Below are 17,337 nucleotides of genomic sequence, written 5' to 3' on the forward strand. Positions count from 1 at the left end.
TCATTCATCCACCTCTCGGTCTTTGCTTTTCTCTGCATGTGTGCTGGAATTAAACTAGGCCCATTTGTGTGACTTCTGCCATTTCAAAAACCCTTGGGAGGGGCTGATGCTCTTCCGGCAAAGGTGCAAGCATCTCTCCGCAGCGTTTTACCATGAAATGCCCTGACCGTGGTCCTGCCTCTGTCCTTCCAGATGGCCTGGTGGATTGCCTGGACCCTGACTGCTGCCTGCAGTCAGCCTGTCAGAACAGCCTGCTCTGCCGAGGGTCCCGGGACCCCCTGGACATCATTCAGCAGAGCCAGACAGACTCACCTGCCGTGAAGTCCTTCTACGACCGCATCAAGCTCTTGGCAGGCAAAGACAGCACCCACATCATCCCTGGAGACAACCCCTTCAACAGCAGGTGGGCACCCTTCCGTCCATACAGGCTGCCGAGGTGGCTGGTCTCCTTCCTGGCAGAGCAGGAGGAAGGAAGTGCTCCTGGTTTTTCTGCGGGCCCCGTTGGCCTAGAAACTACCCCATGAGGGCAACTCCTCTCTCTGGTTCACAGAGGGCTCTTTCCTGTCTGTGGAAGTTGGCCACCTTCACCCCAGAAGCTGCTGGACACATCTGTGGATGGTCTGGTTTTGAGATCACTTTTCTGATCTGTTATTTTATTATATCATTGTTACTATTTTATCTCTTTATAAAATACCTCTGATAGTACCTTTTGTCTGATCACCCCTGAAATACTTCATTCAACAGAGTATTTTTGAAAGCAGCTATTAGCTGAATAGCATTAATTAGAATTTATTGAGCGCCTCTCCTAAGCCAGAGCCTTTATGTAGACTGTTTCCCATCCTCCCCCCAACCCTATCAATTATACCTGCTATTGACCTGCTTTGGGCAAGATGTCGTGCTGGGGCATTTTCCCTTTCTTTCCAAAATGATGGGGTTTCTCTTGAATTTACTTTTGCTCTCAGTAGCTAATTTGAAGCAGTTCTGGGGAAAATTCTGGGTTTCTTTTACAGTCCGCTTGGCCCCTCCCTTCCAAGTTAGAACTGTACCCCTGGAAAGGAGAATGAGGGAAGAGTTGGCTTTGAGGCGCCCCATCCGCTCCAAGGTACTGGTCATGATTCTGAGGGTGAGAGGAAGGACAGAGAGGCAAGGGTCTTCTTACGGCCTGCCTGCATCTCACAGATCTCTCTCTTGGTGGGTCTGGGTCCAGATGTCAACAGTGTCTGCAGATATGAGGTCTTCTTGGGGTTGTCTGTCTCATTTCGGGTCTCCTTCCCACCGGGAAAGAAGAGTTGCTGGCTGGGTCCTCTTTCACGAAACCTCTAGGAAACTTGAAGTTGAACGGGGTGCTCCTGGCCTCCTCAGCCCTCTTACCTTCCTCCTCGTGCCATCCTTCTCTTATATCTCTTATCCTCACTCAGTTCTGGGGAGGCCCAGCAGCAACTCAGGAAGTATGCTGCTCAAGCAGGCTTCCAGCCCGTAATGGAAATACCAGACTTCACCTCCCACGGGAGCCCCTAGCTTTTTAAATGATTCTCTTGGTGCCCCTCCCAGTAGACCTTGGGGAGGAAACAGCATCAGGCCATGACTTAGACTCTGCTCCTCCCCCTTGGGACAGTCTGGTGGGATGGGGAGGTGGTAATGGTACAGCTGATTAATTCCACAACCCCTAAGAACTCTCTGGGAAGGTGTGCAGCCCCAATTCCTGGCAGCAGTTTGTATATGAGGGCTCTTAACATGGTCACTTTGGGCCAGCAACTTTAGCCTCTCACCTGTTGTTGCTTTCCTAAAAGTAAAACAGAAAAGAAAAAATAATCTCAGCCGTCTCCTAGTTCAGCCCTGACACCCCCTCGCCTGTGCCACATTAGGCAAGTTATTTAACCTCATAAACTTCAGTTTCTTGATTGATAAAATTAGAATATTACAGAATATACTTGCACAGTTGTATTATTTAATACAAGAACCCCTCAAAAATAAAAGAAACCACAAATCTTTGATCAGAGAAGCATTTGCCTGCTAGAATCCTAGTTCTGGGACAGGGATTCTACAGCTATGTTTCCCTTTAATAATGAACATAATTCCTGTTGCCAATGAGTCACGAGTGGCCCTAGCACCAGGCTGGGAGCATTCCAGGAGGGCTTGCATCAATTTGCTTGTACAGTAAATGCAACTCAAAGGCCCCTGCTCTGTTCAGCTTCCTGTTAGCATTTCATTTTTCCCACCCTAAATCCAGTCATTTCCTGATACTCTCCTTTTTGTCCCTTAAAATTCAGTCTTCTCCTTCTTATCCAAGTTGCCATTTCCAGAAGGCACCTTGAGCTACAGCCAAGATTCAGGAGAGGAGGCAGGGACTCCAGAATATCTGGTGGACTAGACCAGCCCCAGAGATCTGGGAGGAAGAGGCTTGCTTTAGAGAAAGCATCTCTGGAGCTTTGAAAGTCACCGTAGACACCACCCCCCACGTGAGCCCACATTCCAACATACTGACGTAGATACATAATTCAGAAATACAAAATGTTACTCCAAGACAGGTTGAAGTTCACCAAGCATGAGAATTTTAGTGCATTATCCTCTGACAGAAAAATGAAGGAGAAAGCGAGGAGTAAAAAAGAAGTTAATTCAAGACTTCTAAGAAGGCATTTCCCCGAGATAATGGCATACAAAAATCACTAAAATGCCTTGACTCCACCACTATAATTTATAGAGCAGATCTCACTATCTAGATAATGTGATAATTGTTACACATCAATAATCATAAATAGAAATGAACTGATAGCATGTCTTAGCTGAGTCTTTTCTGTGAATTGTCTTCCTAGAAACGATATGAAGCCAGCAACAATGAAGAATTAGGAAAATAGAGGGTGGGAAGCCTAGGCAACTAGGCCTCTTTTATTCCTGGGACGCTATACAAAATCTCATGCTATGGGAATGATTTAAAAGAAATAACAGTGGTATAAAAAAGGAGGGGAGAAAAAAAACCACTGCGGGGCATACTCCCAATTTTGTTTTCTCATCACAAATGCTTTGTACCTTGTGGTCATCAACACACATCGATTTTAAAATAGTGTCTCGGAAGGCATGAAAGAAATCTTAGTCTGCACTAAGATAAGGAAATGGAATTGAACAAAAGAATTATTTTCATAATTTAGTTTTCCACTTTCAAAAGACTCTAGCATTATAGTTGGAACCAGCTAAAAATGGGATGCATTTGTTAGGCTGACGGTAGCAGACAATTAGAGCTGTCAGTGGAACAGTCTAAGCCCTCCCGAGATCATCAAAGGGTTGGAGTTGAACAGTTGGGGGTATTGCTAATAAAAAGAGAGGTGCCTGGAGAAAGCACCCCTCCAGTTCTGGGGTCACCTGAGATGGCAGAAGTAAGTGCATTCCAAAAATCAAGCAGACTTGGACAAGATTCTGGCAAAGAACAGGTCAGTTTGATTACCTAGCCTAGAAATTGGGACTCTGTCCAGGAACCTGAAAACCTGAGTACCTCTCTGCCTCTTCCAAATGCCCAGTGGCTTGAAGGCTCACAAAAACAGCTGTAGACCTGCTTGGTGGGCTGGGGGCTAAATGCAAAAATGGAAGTTCTCATTAGCCCATTTCTGTGAAATCAGAAAATTTAGGTAAGAGGAGGCATGTGCCTTCTCCCCCTGTGGTGTTTGAGAAGACTCTCGTCCTATCTCTGTTGCTTTATGGGATTTTGCAGAAGTTGTTCATTGGATAGTGGCATCCTCAAGAAAGTTCTAGTTACTATGATCTGGAGAGATCATAGCTTTTGCTGACAGTGGGAAAAAAGTTGTGTGGGATTTCAACCCCTGCCCCATCAAATAGCAGGAATTTTATACAAACAGAAAGAGAGTTATGTGGAATCCAGAATCTAAGATAGAATCCAGAAAAAAATATATCTCCCATATTCTCTTTTCCTCGGGCTCTCATGGATTGAAAGAAATTTTGCTCTTAGAGGGCAACAAAACACAATGTATGTAGATGTCCCAGCTTCATTTAAAAAAAAAGAAAAGACAAGAAAGAAAAACCTCTGTGTGCTTCCCTCTCTTCCCTCTGACATCCCAGCCTGGAGGAGAAGAGTAACATTGCCTTTCTCCAAAGCCGAAAAAGGAAATGAGTAGCCAGATGGGGAAGCTCTCACCCGCGTATAATACTCTCTGTGCCAGACTAAGGCACAAGCATGAGTTATGAGGGGCAGCCTGAAGCTCGGGCCAAACAAAAGCCAAATGATGTCAGGAAATGGAGCAAGGCCAAGGGTAGAGGGACTGTGCACAGGAGACTCCTTTGCCCATCTAAGTGAATGGGAAGGCTGTCCGGGGATTTCATTCCAACATGTCACCAGTTCTGCTCCTCAAGGAAAGCAAGCATGAAGACCTCCCCATGAGGTGTGATCATATGAATCCAGAAATAAATGTTGAAAGCCTAGTGACCAAAGGAGGATGGGTGGGGACAGCAGCAACATAGGAGGAAAACTTGACACACCCCCTGGTCGTCTTATTCTCCTCTGTGTGGCTCAAGTCGTATGTTTCTTTTTCTCTCAGCTTGGTTTCTCTCATACGAGGACAAGTGGTAACTACAGATGGGACTCCTCTGGTTGGAGTGAACGTGTCTTTTGTCAAATACCCAAAGTACGGCTACACCATTACCCGCCAAGATGGCACGTAAGTATCTCCGTGAGCCCTACCTACTCAGGGCTGAGGGGGCAAGCAAAGAGGCAGATGGGGCTACTGCCTTGGAACCACGTGGCTTCCCCTTGTGGACTGGGATGTCCATCAGGCCAGAGCCCCAGTGAGGATCCCCCCAAATACGTTTGTTGCTTTATGGCATGGTATCCAAAATTAAAAACAGAGAGAAGGGACAGGCTATCTGGGGCTGCCGATAACCATCATTCTCCTTTCTTCCATGTCAGATAAGTGCTTTTCTGTGTCTGTGCATGTGTTGGAGCTGGAGCGGGGGGAGGGCCTATTCTAAAAAGAAAAAGGCAAAGCGGCGTTTGGAAACTCACTCCTATTTTAAATCAAAGGCAGTGCAGGGTGACAAGGATCCACATGACATAGTGTCCTGTGGTGAACCCCTTCTGCTCTCATCTGTGGCTTTAGGAGCTGTGTTGTTTTCGTGCCTGTTTTGAGGGGGTGGGATGTAATCAGAGAAGTCTAATTAAATACATTTAGCCGTCACCCTGCTGCGTGAAGACGGCAACCTTTTCCTATTATCTTCTGATTGGAAACATGCACCCGTGCAGCCCCCACCAAGATGAAAGCTATGTTATTTCCTTAATCCACTGGGCATGGAGTTGAAATTTAAAGAAGAAGAAGAAGAGAAGAAATCTATGGGATGAGGAAATCACCCACCCACCCTGAGATTTAAAAAAAAAAAAAAAAAAAAAAAAACCCCACAAACTATTGCCTTGTATTCCAAATGAAAGTGAAAACAGTTACTGTAAATCTGATGTAAGACTTTTTTCTAGAAAACAGGAGTCTGGAAAATCATGGATGTAGCATGTGGGTAAGAAGTACAGCCTTGCCTTTTCTTGCCTTGAAGAGTCTGGGCTTACTCTCTAATGTCCTAAGGTAGCCTTGCAGGTTGTTTCCAAATTGACAAGCCCATTAACCCTATCCTCACATCCTCACCTCTGAAACTCCAAGAAGACATCTGATGATTTCCACCAAAATCCCAATATTCACAAAGCTTCTGATAGCTCCCTCATGCATTTCTTTTTTTTTTTTTTTAAGATTTATTTATTTATTTTAGTGGGAGGGAGAGAGAGGTGGGTGGGGGGAGGGGCAGGGGAAGAAGGAAGAAAGAATCCCAAGCAGACTCCCTACTGAGCGTGGAGCCCGACATCGGGCTTGATCCCAGGGCCCTGATATCACGACCTGAGCTGAAACCAAGAGTTGGATGCTTAACCAACTACACCACCCTGGTGCCCCCTCACTCATACACTTCTACAGCCAAATCTAATTGTTTCAACGCGCTAGGACTGACTGTGATGTGTAGTGTGCAGAACTATCCCAGGTCTTGTTCATTCTTAGAAGCCAGTGTTCTTACCCTGCAGTCTGATGGCAATGCAGAGGACATTTCTAAGCCCTTGGCCTGCTGCCTGCCCCTACCTTATGCTGCCCCATCCCCCTCAGCTGCTTCCTGACTAATTACAGCCCAAACCCACTTCCCATATCATCTATCCAACCTCCAGGACTGGTGATTCTTCAGCCTGTTCAGTTTGCAAAGCCTTGGAAATAACAGGATATATTTGTGAAGGCTCTGAGGAATCACACAATCTGTTGTGTAGTAATGTGTGCCACAGACATCGATGATTTGGTTCCATCATATCAAGACATTTGACTCTCTCCTGTGTCCTGTACAGCACCATCCCCAGCAGTGTGCACGCCCAAATTAAATAGACAAACAAATATCCTGTGCTCAGATATTTACCTTAGTATTCCTGTGCTCCTCACCCATGCGTTTTATGTCTATTAAAAAAAACACCAAAAGTGGGGCGCCTGGGTGACTCAGTGGGTTAAGCCTCTGCCTTCAGCTGAGGTCATGATCTCAGGGTCCTGGGATCTAGCCCCGCATCGGGCTCTCTGCTCGACGGGGAGCCTGCTTCCCCCACCTCCCCTGCCTACCTCTCTGCCTACTTGTGATCTCTCTCTCTCTGTCAAATAAATAAATAAATTTTTTTAAAACACCAAAAGTAAACAAACAAAAACAGAAGTAAACAACTAAAATTAAACAAACGAACAAACGAAACCCACCAGAAGTATTACCCAAAATGGGTGAAGCCAGCAGACCTGTATATTTTCACTGTTTTTATTATGATCCAGCAAGTCTGTTAATTGTTGGGAATTCTGAAGTGAGCAAGAAAGCCTCACCATCTTTCATCCTTGAAGAGTTGAGATCCTGGTGGAGGAAAAGAAACATAAAACTGAGAGACTTCTCTCCATCAACCTCCTCCTTTTCTGTTAATTGGGAAAAAACTACCTTTGTTTCATTTTACTAGGAATACACCTTTGTCCAGCTCTTGAGGAACAAACCAGAATAAGGTTTAAGAACAATTATCAAAAATATCAGAAACTAGGCAAGTTAGATGAAGGGTTCAAAAGGTATAAACTCCAAGCTAGAAAATAAGTAAAATCCTGGAGATGTAATATTCAGCATGGGGACTATAGTTAATAACACTGTATGCATATTGAAAGTTGCTGAGAGAAGAAATCGTAAAGGTTTGCATCACAAAAATATTTGTAACTACGCGTAGATAGATGTTAACTGGACTTTTTGTGGCCATCATTTTGTAATATATGCAACATTTCAAATCATTATGTTATACCACACCTGAAACTAACGTCATATGTCAGTTGTCTCTCCAACGGTAATGCTCCGTGAACCAAATATATATTTCATAATAGTCCGGGTAGATGAGATGAAAGCATTCATGAGGCTCTCCCATGACTTAGCAGTGATCTTTATAACTCCACTATTTATGGAACACTTGTGTTAGCCCAGCACAATGCTAAGCGCTTTACATCAGGGGCAGAGGAAACTTTTCTGTAAAGGGCCAGATAGTAAATATTTTAGGCTTTGCATGCCATATGGTTTTTGATACAACTACTCAGCTCTGCCTTGTAGCACGAAATCAGCTGGAGAGGATAAGTAAACAAATCGGCGTGGCTGTACTCCAATAAAAGTTCTGTTTGCCAAAACAGGTGGCAGGTTGGATTTAGCTCGGGGGTGCCTCGTGTGCTGACCCGTGCTCCACACTCCTCGCATGTCATTCTCTCAGCCCTTCTGGGAAGTTGGTATAATTTTTCCCAATTCACAGATGCAGAAAGGAGCTCAGAGAGGGTTGGTAACGTGCCCACAGCTGCACAACTAGGAAGTGGCAGAGATTGGGTTCTAACTCGGCCCATCTGCCTCCAAAGCCCACGTTCTCTTATGCACTGCCCTCAGGGCTGGAGTTCAGAGCCCCTGCCTTTTCTGAAGGTAAATGCAGCCCGCTCAGTTGAGCCCGCTTCTCCCCTGTCCAGGTTTGACCTGATCGCCAACGGGGGTGCCTCCTTGACCCTGCACTTCGAGCGAGCCCCGTTCATGAGCCAGGAGCGCACCGTGTGGCTGCCGTGGAATAGCTTTTACGCCATGGACACCCTGGTCATGAAGACCGAGGAGAACTCTATCCCCAGCTGTGACCTCAGTGGCTTTGTCCGACCGGATCCTATCATCATCTCCTCCCCGCTGTCCACCTTCTTCAGTGCTTCCCCGGGGCAGAATCCCATCGTGCCGGAGACCCAGGTAGGAATGGCGGGTACCAGGGTCGGACTCTTCCATACTGCCCTCACCCAGACCGGCTGGCCAGCTTCCCCTCAACTCATCTCACACTCTAGGGGGGCCAGAGACTAATATTAAGGGGGAGGGACAAAAAAAAAAATAGGAACACCATAGGATTCATGGTCACTGGAGAGAAAACTGATTCTCTCCTGGATATTCCAGATGTTTTCAGATAGTCGTTCAAGGCTTTGGCAGTCACCGGAGCTGTTAATAAAATAAAAACAATATACATATGTGCAACCCACCTGCAAATTGCTTTTTATTCCTGTTAGTCACAGAGATACATGATAAGAGGCACTTTAACGATCTACATCAGTGTTAGGACAGAGGGCATATTACATTATTGCCTCCCTGTTGCTTTATACCAATTGTCACTGGAAGTTGCAGGTTCATATAATTACAGCCTCTTGTGGCCTCCTTACATGCAGCTAGCAATAAAGCCTGCTGTTCTTATTTACATCTTTTGCCAACAGTGTGGTTTTTAAAAAGAAACACAACAGTGAATAATTATTAATCCAAAAATCATAACCTCAGCCCCTTCACTCCATGGTGTAGGATAAAGTTTGGATGTTTTTGTTTTTGTTTTTGTTTTTGTTTTCTCTCTCTCAGTCGTGGGAAGTGGTTCTTGCCCCCCACGTAAGGCATGACGCTATGGTGAGCAGAGCAACAGAGAGGCAACCTCGGGTGTGTAAGCGGCCCACTTGCCCAGAACTCATTGGTTGCAGTATCTCCTCCCCAGGTTCTTCATGAAGAAATTGAGCTCCCTGGTTCCAATGTGAAGCTTCGCTACCTGAGCTCCAGGACCGCGGGCTATAAGTCTCTGTTGAAGATCACCATGACCCAGTCCACGGTGCCCCTGAACCTTATCAAGGTTCACCTGATGGTAGCTGTAGAGGGCCACCTCTTCCAGAAGTCATTCCAGGCCTCTCCCAACCTGGCCTACACCTTCATCTGGGATAAGACAGATGCCTACGGCCAAAGGGTATATGGACTCTCTGATGCTGTTGGTATGTTTTGGTTTCAACTCCTATTGACTCTTGGGTTTAGTCATGCATTAATTTGATCTATATCCAGTTCCTACCAGGAGTTCTACTGGCACTATCCTAGTCGAGAGGAATGCAGTAATCAGTGAGGAAGACAAGAGTCCTATTTCGTGGACCTTCTGCACTACTGAGGGATCAACATAATAACCACAGACGGGACAAGAAAATATCAAGCAGTGATATGGGCTAATATTGAAGTAAAAATCAGTGATATTTGCTGGGAGGCAAGAGGAACTGTGGGGGTGGGAGGCATTCAGGGAAGTCTCCTCGGCAGGTGACACTTCAGCAGGGGCACCTGCTCTTCTTGGCACCTTCTTGTCTTGAATGACAAGAAGGAGCCATGTGAAAATCAGGGACAGAGCCTTCTTTTTCTGGGGAAGAAAGGCAAGAAGAGCTAGGTGTGTTTGAAAGATAAAGAGAAGGCCAGTGTGGGTAGAATGTATGGACAGGAGAACATTCGAGATAGGGAAAAGAGGCGGAACAGGGGCTAGATCATGTTCCAGAGAGCACTTGCAGATGGCTCAGAATGCACCACGAGAATCAGAAAACAGAGCTGGAGGGGATGTGAAAGTCACATGCTGTGTTTCAGCCTGTGCCTTCAAGGGAATTGCACGATGGCCCACTGATGAAAGACCACCATAAGAAAAGAGTCTGTTGGTTATCAGTCTCTGAAGACTTGTGAGCTGTGGATGAATACCAACCGACCCAGTATCTTTTCCTACTTGTAGAAAGCTGTGTGGGATTAATTAAAATCCAGAATCCTATATTTTCTTCACCACTAGGCTTGCAATTTCCAAGAATTATAATAAGTTACCAAAATAAGAAGCCAGCAAACTTGGAAATTCTCACTGTCATCGGCAGCCAGTATTTATGAGACACTCCCTTTGTGCAGAGCACCACGCTAAATACTTTATCCCCAGTAAACTCTCAATAATCTTATCAAAGAGGCACTCTCCTTACCCCATTGTGCCAATAAGACAGGACGGAGAGGGTGAAGGAGTTGCCTAAATCCTCATATCTAGCAGGTTACACATGCTCAGGAGATGGCTCTAGTGGTCTGGTTCATGGGCAAGTTCAGGTACTTCTTAATAAAGATGGTAATACGTGACTGAAGTAACTAGTGCCACTTAATATAAAGTGACCCATCAAATCCTATACCAGTCTTTACCAATATCAAAATAATACCCAACATCAAAAAGTAGTTGGAATATTATAGTGCATTCCCGTGCATCTAGCTTCTGGCATTATCAAGTCATGATGGATACTGGCTTTTCCATTCTTTCATCCACCTCCCTCCCTGCTCCTGATATTTTTCTGAGTCTCCGATATCGCATCATTTTATCCATAATATTTCACCATGTATCTCTAAAAAACTCTTCAAAAACATGCCAACAGTTATCACAATTTTTAAAATACTTATTTCTTAATATCTTCAAATAGTCCATTATTTAATATTTTGTTTTTCTTATGAATATCATAAAATATTAGTGCTTTGTTTTAACCAGAATCCAAATAAGACTCACCTTTTGCAATTTTGATTTCTCTTAAAATTTTTTAAGCTATAGTTTTCCCTTTCATGTCCAGCTCCTTTTTTTTTAAGTTCTATATTTTATTTTACATCAACTGCATTGTTTGCCTGTAGAATTTCTATAGTCTAGTTTGTTTTCTGATTGTGTCCCTGTGTCTGCTTAAAATATTGCTTTGTTCTAGATCTCTTGTAAACTGAGGTGAGAGAGGAATCTTGAGGCTTTCTAAGGTTCAGATTTGAGGGTTTTTTTTTTTAATCTAGATCAACTTTATTTTTTTATTGAGGCATGATTGATATCCAACATTACATCAGCTTCAGGTATAAAACATTCCATATTTACATATATTGTGCAGTGATCACAGCAAGTCTCTTAACATCCATCACACAATAGTTATAAATATTTTTTCTTGTGATGAGAACTCTTAAGACCTACCACTTAGCAACTTACCATATGCAATACAGTATCATTAACTATAGTTGCTATGCCATACATTGTTTCCCAAGACTTGTTTATTTTATAACTGGAAGTTTTTACTTTTAACTCCCTTCACCCACTTCTCTCACCTCCCACACCCTGCCTCTAGCAACAAGCCAATCTCTCTCTGTAACTCTGTTTTATTTTTTTAAAGACTCTACCTAGACGTGAAATCATACAGTAGTTTTCTTTCTCTAACTTATTCACTTAACATAATGCCTTCAAGGTCCATCCATGTTGTTGCAAATGGCAAAATTTCAGGGTTTTTGTGGCTGAATAATATTACACACACACATACACACACACACACACACACACACACACACACACCTTCCTTATCCATTCAGCCATTAATGGACAATTAGATTGTTTCCATATCTTGGCTATTGTAAGTGATGCTGCAATGAACATGGGGTACAGGTGCTTTTTGAGTTTGCATTTTCATTTTATTTGGAAGGATACCTAAAGTGGAATTTCTGGGTCATATGGTAATTCTATTTGTAATTTTTTTTTGAGGAACCTCTATACTGTGTTCTGTAGTGGCTGCATTCAATTTACATTCTCACCAACAGTGCATGAGGCTTCCCTTTAGTCCACATCTCTTCCAGTACTTGTAATTTCTTGTCTTTTGATAGTAGCGATTCTAACAGGTGTGAAGTGGTATCTCATTGTGGTTTTGATTTGCCTTTTCCTGATGATGAGTGATGTTGAGCATCTTTTCATGAAGCTGTTGGCCTTCTGTATGTCTTCTTTGGGAAAGTGTCTATTCAGGTAGTCTGCCCATTTTTTACTTGGGTTGTTTGCCTTTTCATACCAAGTTATACGAGTTCTTTATATGTTTTAGATATTAACCCCTTATCAGACACAGGATTTGCAACTATTTTTCCCCATTCAGTAGGTTGTCTTTTCATTTTGTTGATGGTTTCCTTTGTTGCACACAAGATTTTTAGCTTGATACAGTCCCACTTACTTATTTTGCTTTGGGTGTCAAATCAAAAAATCATCTGTAAGACCAACGTCAAGATGTCAAGACCAGCTATGTTTTCTTCTAGGAGTTTTATGGTTTCAAGTCTTTAATCCATTTTGCATTAATTTTTGTGTATGATGTAGAATAGTCGTCCAGTTTCATTCTTTTTCATGTGGCTGTCTAGTTTTCCCAACACCATTTATTAAGGGGACTGTCTTTTCCTCATAATATATTCTTGCCTCCTTTGTTATAAATTAATTGACCATATATGTGTGGGTTTATTTCTGGACCATTTATTTCATGCTACTGATCTGTGTGTCTGTCTCTATGCCCATCCCATACTGTTTTGACTACAATAGCTTTGTGATACAGTTTCAAATTAGGATGTGTAATGCTTCTAGCTTTGTTCCTTCCCAAGATCGCTTTGGCTACTTGGGGTCTTTTGCAGTTTCATACGCATTTTAAGATTGTTGTTCATTTTTGTGTTTCAGTATTATGACATTAGAATTTTGTTAACGATCACATTGAGTCCATAGATTGTTTTGGGTAGTGTGGACATCTTAATGATGGTAATCATTCTAATCCATGAACACAGAATATCTTTCCATTTATTTGTGTCTTCTTCGATTTCTTCCATCAACATCTTGTAGTTTTCAGCATATAGGTCCTTCACCTCTTTGGTTAAATTTATTCCCAGGTTTCTTATTTTCTGATCTTCCTATTAAGCAGGACAGCTGGATAGGTACTGTCATCTTCCACCAGGAGGCATATAAGGTCTTCTTGTTTTTCCTTCTGTGACTTTGGTGGCCACTGATGCTCATTGCCTAGATCCATTAAGTCATTAGGAATTGCAAAGTCATATTTTAATTTTATCATTGCTTTTCCATTTAATAGTGGGAATACTTTTATATAGAGATATTTTCTCATTAGCTACTTGGTTATATGAGGTATAGTTCAAATAAGAAAGAAGAGACAAATGCTCAATTGTTTCCCTTTATTTACTATTTTCAGTATAATAAATTGGTCCTCTAATATCCTCTAATGGTAGCAAATTGATTTTCTAGTATCATGAACTCATAGAATAAAATGTATCTAATATGTTTCAACCCAATGAAGTTATTATCCCTACTAATGGTTGAATTGTCCCATTTTCGGTCAGTGGGGCACTCATCAGACTGACTCCCAGATTCTTTTGACATAACTCGAGTAGATTTTTATTTCTTCCTTGCTCTCTGGTATAATAAAATGGCCTAGTCTCATCTTACACATTTCTTGCTCCAGCCATTTCGTCAAGGAGTCCTGCCTGATTTCCTTTTAATAAGAAACAATATTTCAAGGCCACAAGCCAGACACCAGCAATTCTCTTTGCTTCTGGGTTGATTGTTGTTTCTTAGAATTTTCACAGGACAAGTTAGGAAATATATGTGGGTTGTTGTTGTTGTTGTTTACTAAAACATATCTTCCATTCATATCAATGCTCCTATACTTCAGGATCTAAAAGAAGCCGTGGAAAATCCCGAGAGGTGGCACACATAGTTAAGAATGTAATGTAGTAGGAATACAAGTAATAACAGCACCTCGTATTTCTGAAGCAATGTTGCCTTTAGAAATGTGTGGCATCTTGGCATTTTGTCTCATTTATCCTTACCACATCTCTCGGAGAAACTGAGGCTTCACTTGCTCCATGTTACATGTGGGGAAAACAGAGCCACGAGAAGTGTGAGCAGGAACCGAGTTAGAACTGAAGTTCTTCATCTCCCACATCCCTCTCCCATTTGTCTATGTGGCAAATGCAAGATTTTTACAGTCTTTGGATGCTGTTCCCCACTGAATTGTCACATAATTGGCAGGCTTTGTCCCCGTGCCTGCCTTGCCTGGCACTCTCTGGAATCCTAAGTGATCATATAGAGAGCCTTAACTTACACAAGCTGTTGCCTCCAGAGTCTCCTTATAAATGAGGCACTCTGCTTCCATAGGCCTTCCTCCTCGGGAGCTAAAATAAATAACACCGAGTGTAATAAATGCATGCCATGAACAGCAGCCTGAGAGAAACAGTCTCCTGTCCATCTCTAAAGGAGAGTTATATTTCATTTTTAAATGATGCTTCTCCTTCTACGTCACTAGGGTCATTTTTGAAAGCCAGCTGTTCATGGGAAAAGTCTTTCTATCCCCACAGAGTACTACTGTATAAAGTTTCAAGGCTGAGTTCAGCTTGAAATCTGAATTTAATATTGTGTGGAATCACAAGGAGAAAAGCAATCAACCCGCCTCCTTGAGTGAGTTTCTGGAAAGGAATCCGAATTACCATGAACATGTGTTTCTCATTCCAGCTGGAAAGCTCCGGAGTAATCAAGGAAACTCTTTTCTCCACTCTGCCCCACCCACTTTTATCTTTCAGTGTCTGTTGGGTTTGAGTATGAGACCTGCCCCAGTCTAATTCTGTGGGAGAAAAGGACCGCCCTCCTTCAAGGATTCGAGCTGGACCCTTCCAACCTCGGTGGCTGGTCTCTGGACAAGCATCACATTCTCAACGTTAAAAGTGGTATGTGGGCTCATTTTCTTTCCCAAATACAGCTCCTCCAGAACCTTCTCTGCAGCCTTGACATTCAAGGGTAGACTGTCCTCTTCTCTCAGCATTTTTCATCAAATGTCCAAAATACTCAGAGGTTTTTCCACCTTCTCCTTTAAGTTTTTTTAAGATTTATTTATTTGAGAGAGAGAGCACATGCAAGCAGAGGGAGAGGGAAAGAAAGAGAATCTCAAGCAAACTTTGCACTGAGAGGGGAGCCCAACGTGGGGCTCAATCTCACAATGCTGAGATCATGACCTGAGCCAAAACAAAGCCTAAGATGCTTAACCGACTGAGCCACACCACACACCCCTCCATCTTCCCCTTTTAACTGTCAAAGAATGTTGGGCTGTATTTCCCCAACCATCTGCCTTAGTGTACCTCACAATTCTTCTTCAGTTACCCCTACAAATGATATCTTAACCTTAGGGGTCAGTGCCCCATTACAGCTCTCTCAGCATCATGAGGTAATAAAGGAGTTCCTCACAGGTCAAAATTTCCTACTGTTTCTCTTCTAACACTGCCCCTTGCCCTCCATAAGCCGATAGAAGTATCCTCCTGCGAAGGCTGCAGTAACCATCCCCAATTCCTTTCCCCAAGGAATCCTACACAAGGGCACTGGGGAGAACCAGTTCCTGACACAGCAGCCTGCCATCATCACCAGCATCATGGGCAATGGCCGCCGCCGAAGCATTTCCTGTCCCAGTTGCAACGGCCTTGCCGAAGGCAACAAGCTGCTGGCCCCAGTAGCTCTGGCTGTTGGAATTGATGGGAGCCTCTTCGTTGGAGATTTCAATTACATCCGGCGCATCTTTCCCTCCCGAAACGTGACCAGCATTTTGGAGTTACGGTAAGTGGCCACACAGAAAACCTTCCTTTGCTCTTTTGCTCCCATTGCTACAGAGCTTCACTGGGTAAATGATGATTACATTGGGGATTCTCCAGAGAATATATATTCCACATAATGGGCTGAGCTTTGAAACCTAGGTGCAGAATCAAATAAGGGTTGGGAAATTGTTTTTTGAATCTATGAAACACAACCCATGTATTTGATACAATTGTTAACACCTGACTTAAAAACAAGGGTGAAAGCTTTAGGTCATGGTGCTTGAGATGGGACCTGAGTAGCTGTGTTTTGTAAAACCTCCACACAAGAATCTGACACATCCCAGAGAAAGAACCAGGACTTCAAGATATGGGTCTGCTTTAGTGGTTTCAGAAGTGATGCTTCTTAAAACTACAGACTGCTGGAGCCCACCCCAGAAGCACTGATTGAGTAAGTTTAGAGAAGAGCCAAGGCATCTTTTATCCTTGACAAGCTCTGAGGAAGCTGGTGAGGTACATCAGGGTTTGAGAACCACAGATGTTCAATGACTAATTCACATGTTTATATTGAGTGTCTCTCTGCACTATCTTTCTATAAATTCTCTGGTTCTTTGCACATTCACTAGGATATGACTTAGAATTGCTGCATAGGCCTTGCTAGGCAACTTCTGGCCACACCTGAGAGAGTCCTCCTGGTCATTGCTTGCTACTACATGTGAAGTCCAGACTCCTCTGTGCTGGGCAAAAGTTCTTGTAAACTCTCTTCCTGGGAAAGTTAACTCCAGGCCCTCAAACCTAGTTCTGTAACTGGAGAAGAAATGAAGTCTATAAATAAGGGATAAAATTCTTGGTGAATGTGTAATATGTATCAAGACTATCTGCCAAGGGAGGAGGGGACAGTTGGGAATAAGCAAAGCCCTAGTTGTTGTATTTGTGGTCTGATAGGGAACTTCAAATCATGTGGACAAATTAAAAATAATAATGATGATGCATTAAGAGAAACCTAACAGGGTAAAAACTAGGGCTATGGTGGGGATTGGGAGGGTTAAGGAAGCTATATGAGACAGAGTAGTCAGAGAAACATTTCGTACTATGTGACATTTGAGATGGGACCTGAATGATGAAGTCAGCCATGTGAAGATCTGGGAAAAAGTATTTCAGGCAGAGAGTAAGTTGTGCAAAAGCCCTGATATAAACAAATAATCTGGTTTATTTAAGAGACTGATGTAAGTCCAATATGGCCTGGAGGGTAGTGAGGTCAGGAGAAAGTGTCTCTGAGGAGGTCAGAAAGGTCAGAAGGGGACTAATGCTTCAGCATCTTACGACCTTGTTGACAAGTGTAAATTATATTCTCATTACAATGCATGGCTATTAGATGTTGAAGTGGAGTAGAGTTGACATGACATAATTTTCCTTTTTTAAAGATTATTTTGGTCATTGTGTTAATGAATGGACTGTAGGGTGCAAGTGTAGAGGCACAGAAGGCCACAGGGAAGTGTAACAGTTGACCAGGATTTGGGTGATGGTGGTGTGTAGCAGGGGAGATAAGGGAGTGTTCCAACTGGGAGATATTTTCAAAGTAAATGTGATGGGAATTGTTGATGG

General features: G+C 43.1%; 1 protein-coding gene across 6 annotated transcripts in view; it reads left to right on the forward strand.

Annotated features, from left to right (window-relative positions):
- TENM2 (teneurin transmembrane protein 2) overlaps window positions 1-17,337 on the forward strand; it is a 662,844-nt gene that overhangs the window by 574,251 nt on the left and 71,256 nt on the right. For all 6 annotated transcript variants that reach the window (XM_059174241.1, XM_059174242.1, XM_059174243.1 and 3 more), the window contains 6 exons: window positions 193-403; window positions 4,545-4,664; window positions 8,028-8,289; window positions 9,065-9,332; window positions 14,737-14,880; window positions 15,508-15,757. In XM_059174241.1, the coding sequence (XP_059030224.1) occupies window positions 193-403; window positions 4,545-4,664; window positions 8,028-8,289; window positions 9,065-9,332; window positions 14,737-14,880; window positions 15,508-15,757 (1,255 nt within the window). The remainder of the gene's footprint in view (window positions 1-192; window positions 404-4,544; window positions 4,665-8,027; window positions 8,290-9,064; window positions 9,333-14,736; window positions 14,881-15,507; window positions 15,758-17,337) is intronic.

The sequence above is a fragment of the Mustela lutreola genome, chromosome 5 (assembly GCF_030435805.1).
Source record: "Mustela lutreola isolate mMusLut2 chromosome 5, mMusLut2.pri, whole genome shotgun sequence".
Lineage (NCBI taxonomy): Eukaryota > Metazoa > Chordata > Mammalia > Carnivora > Mustelidae > Mustela > Mustela lutreola.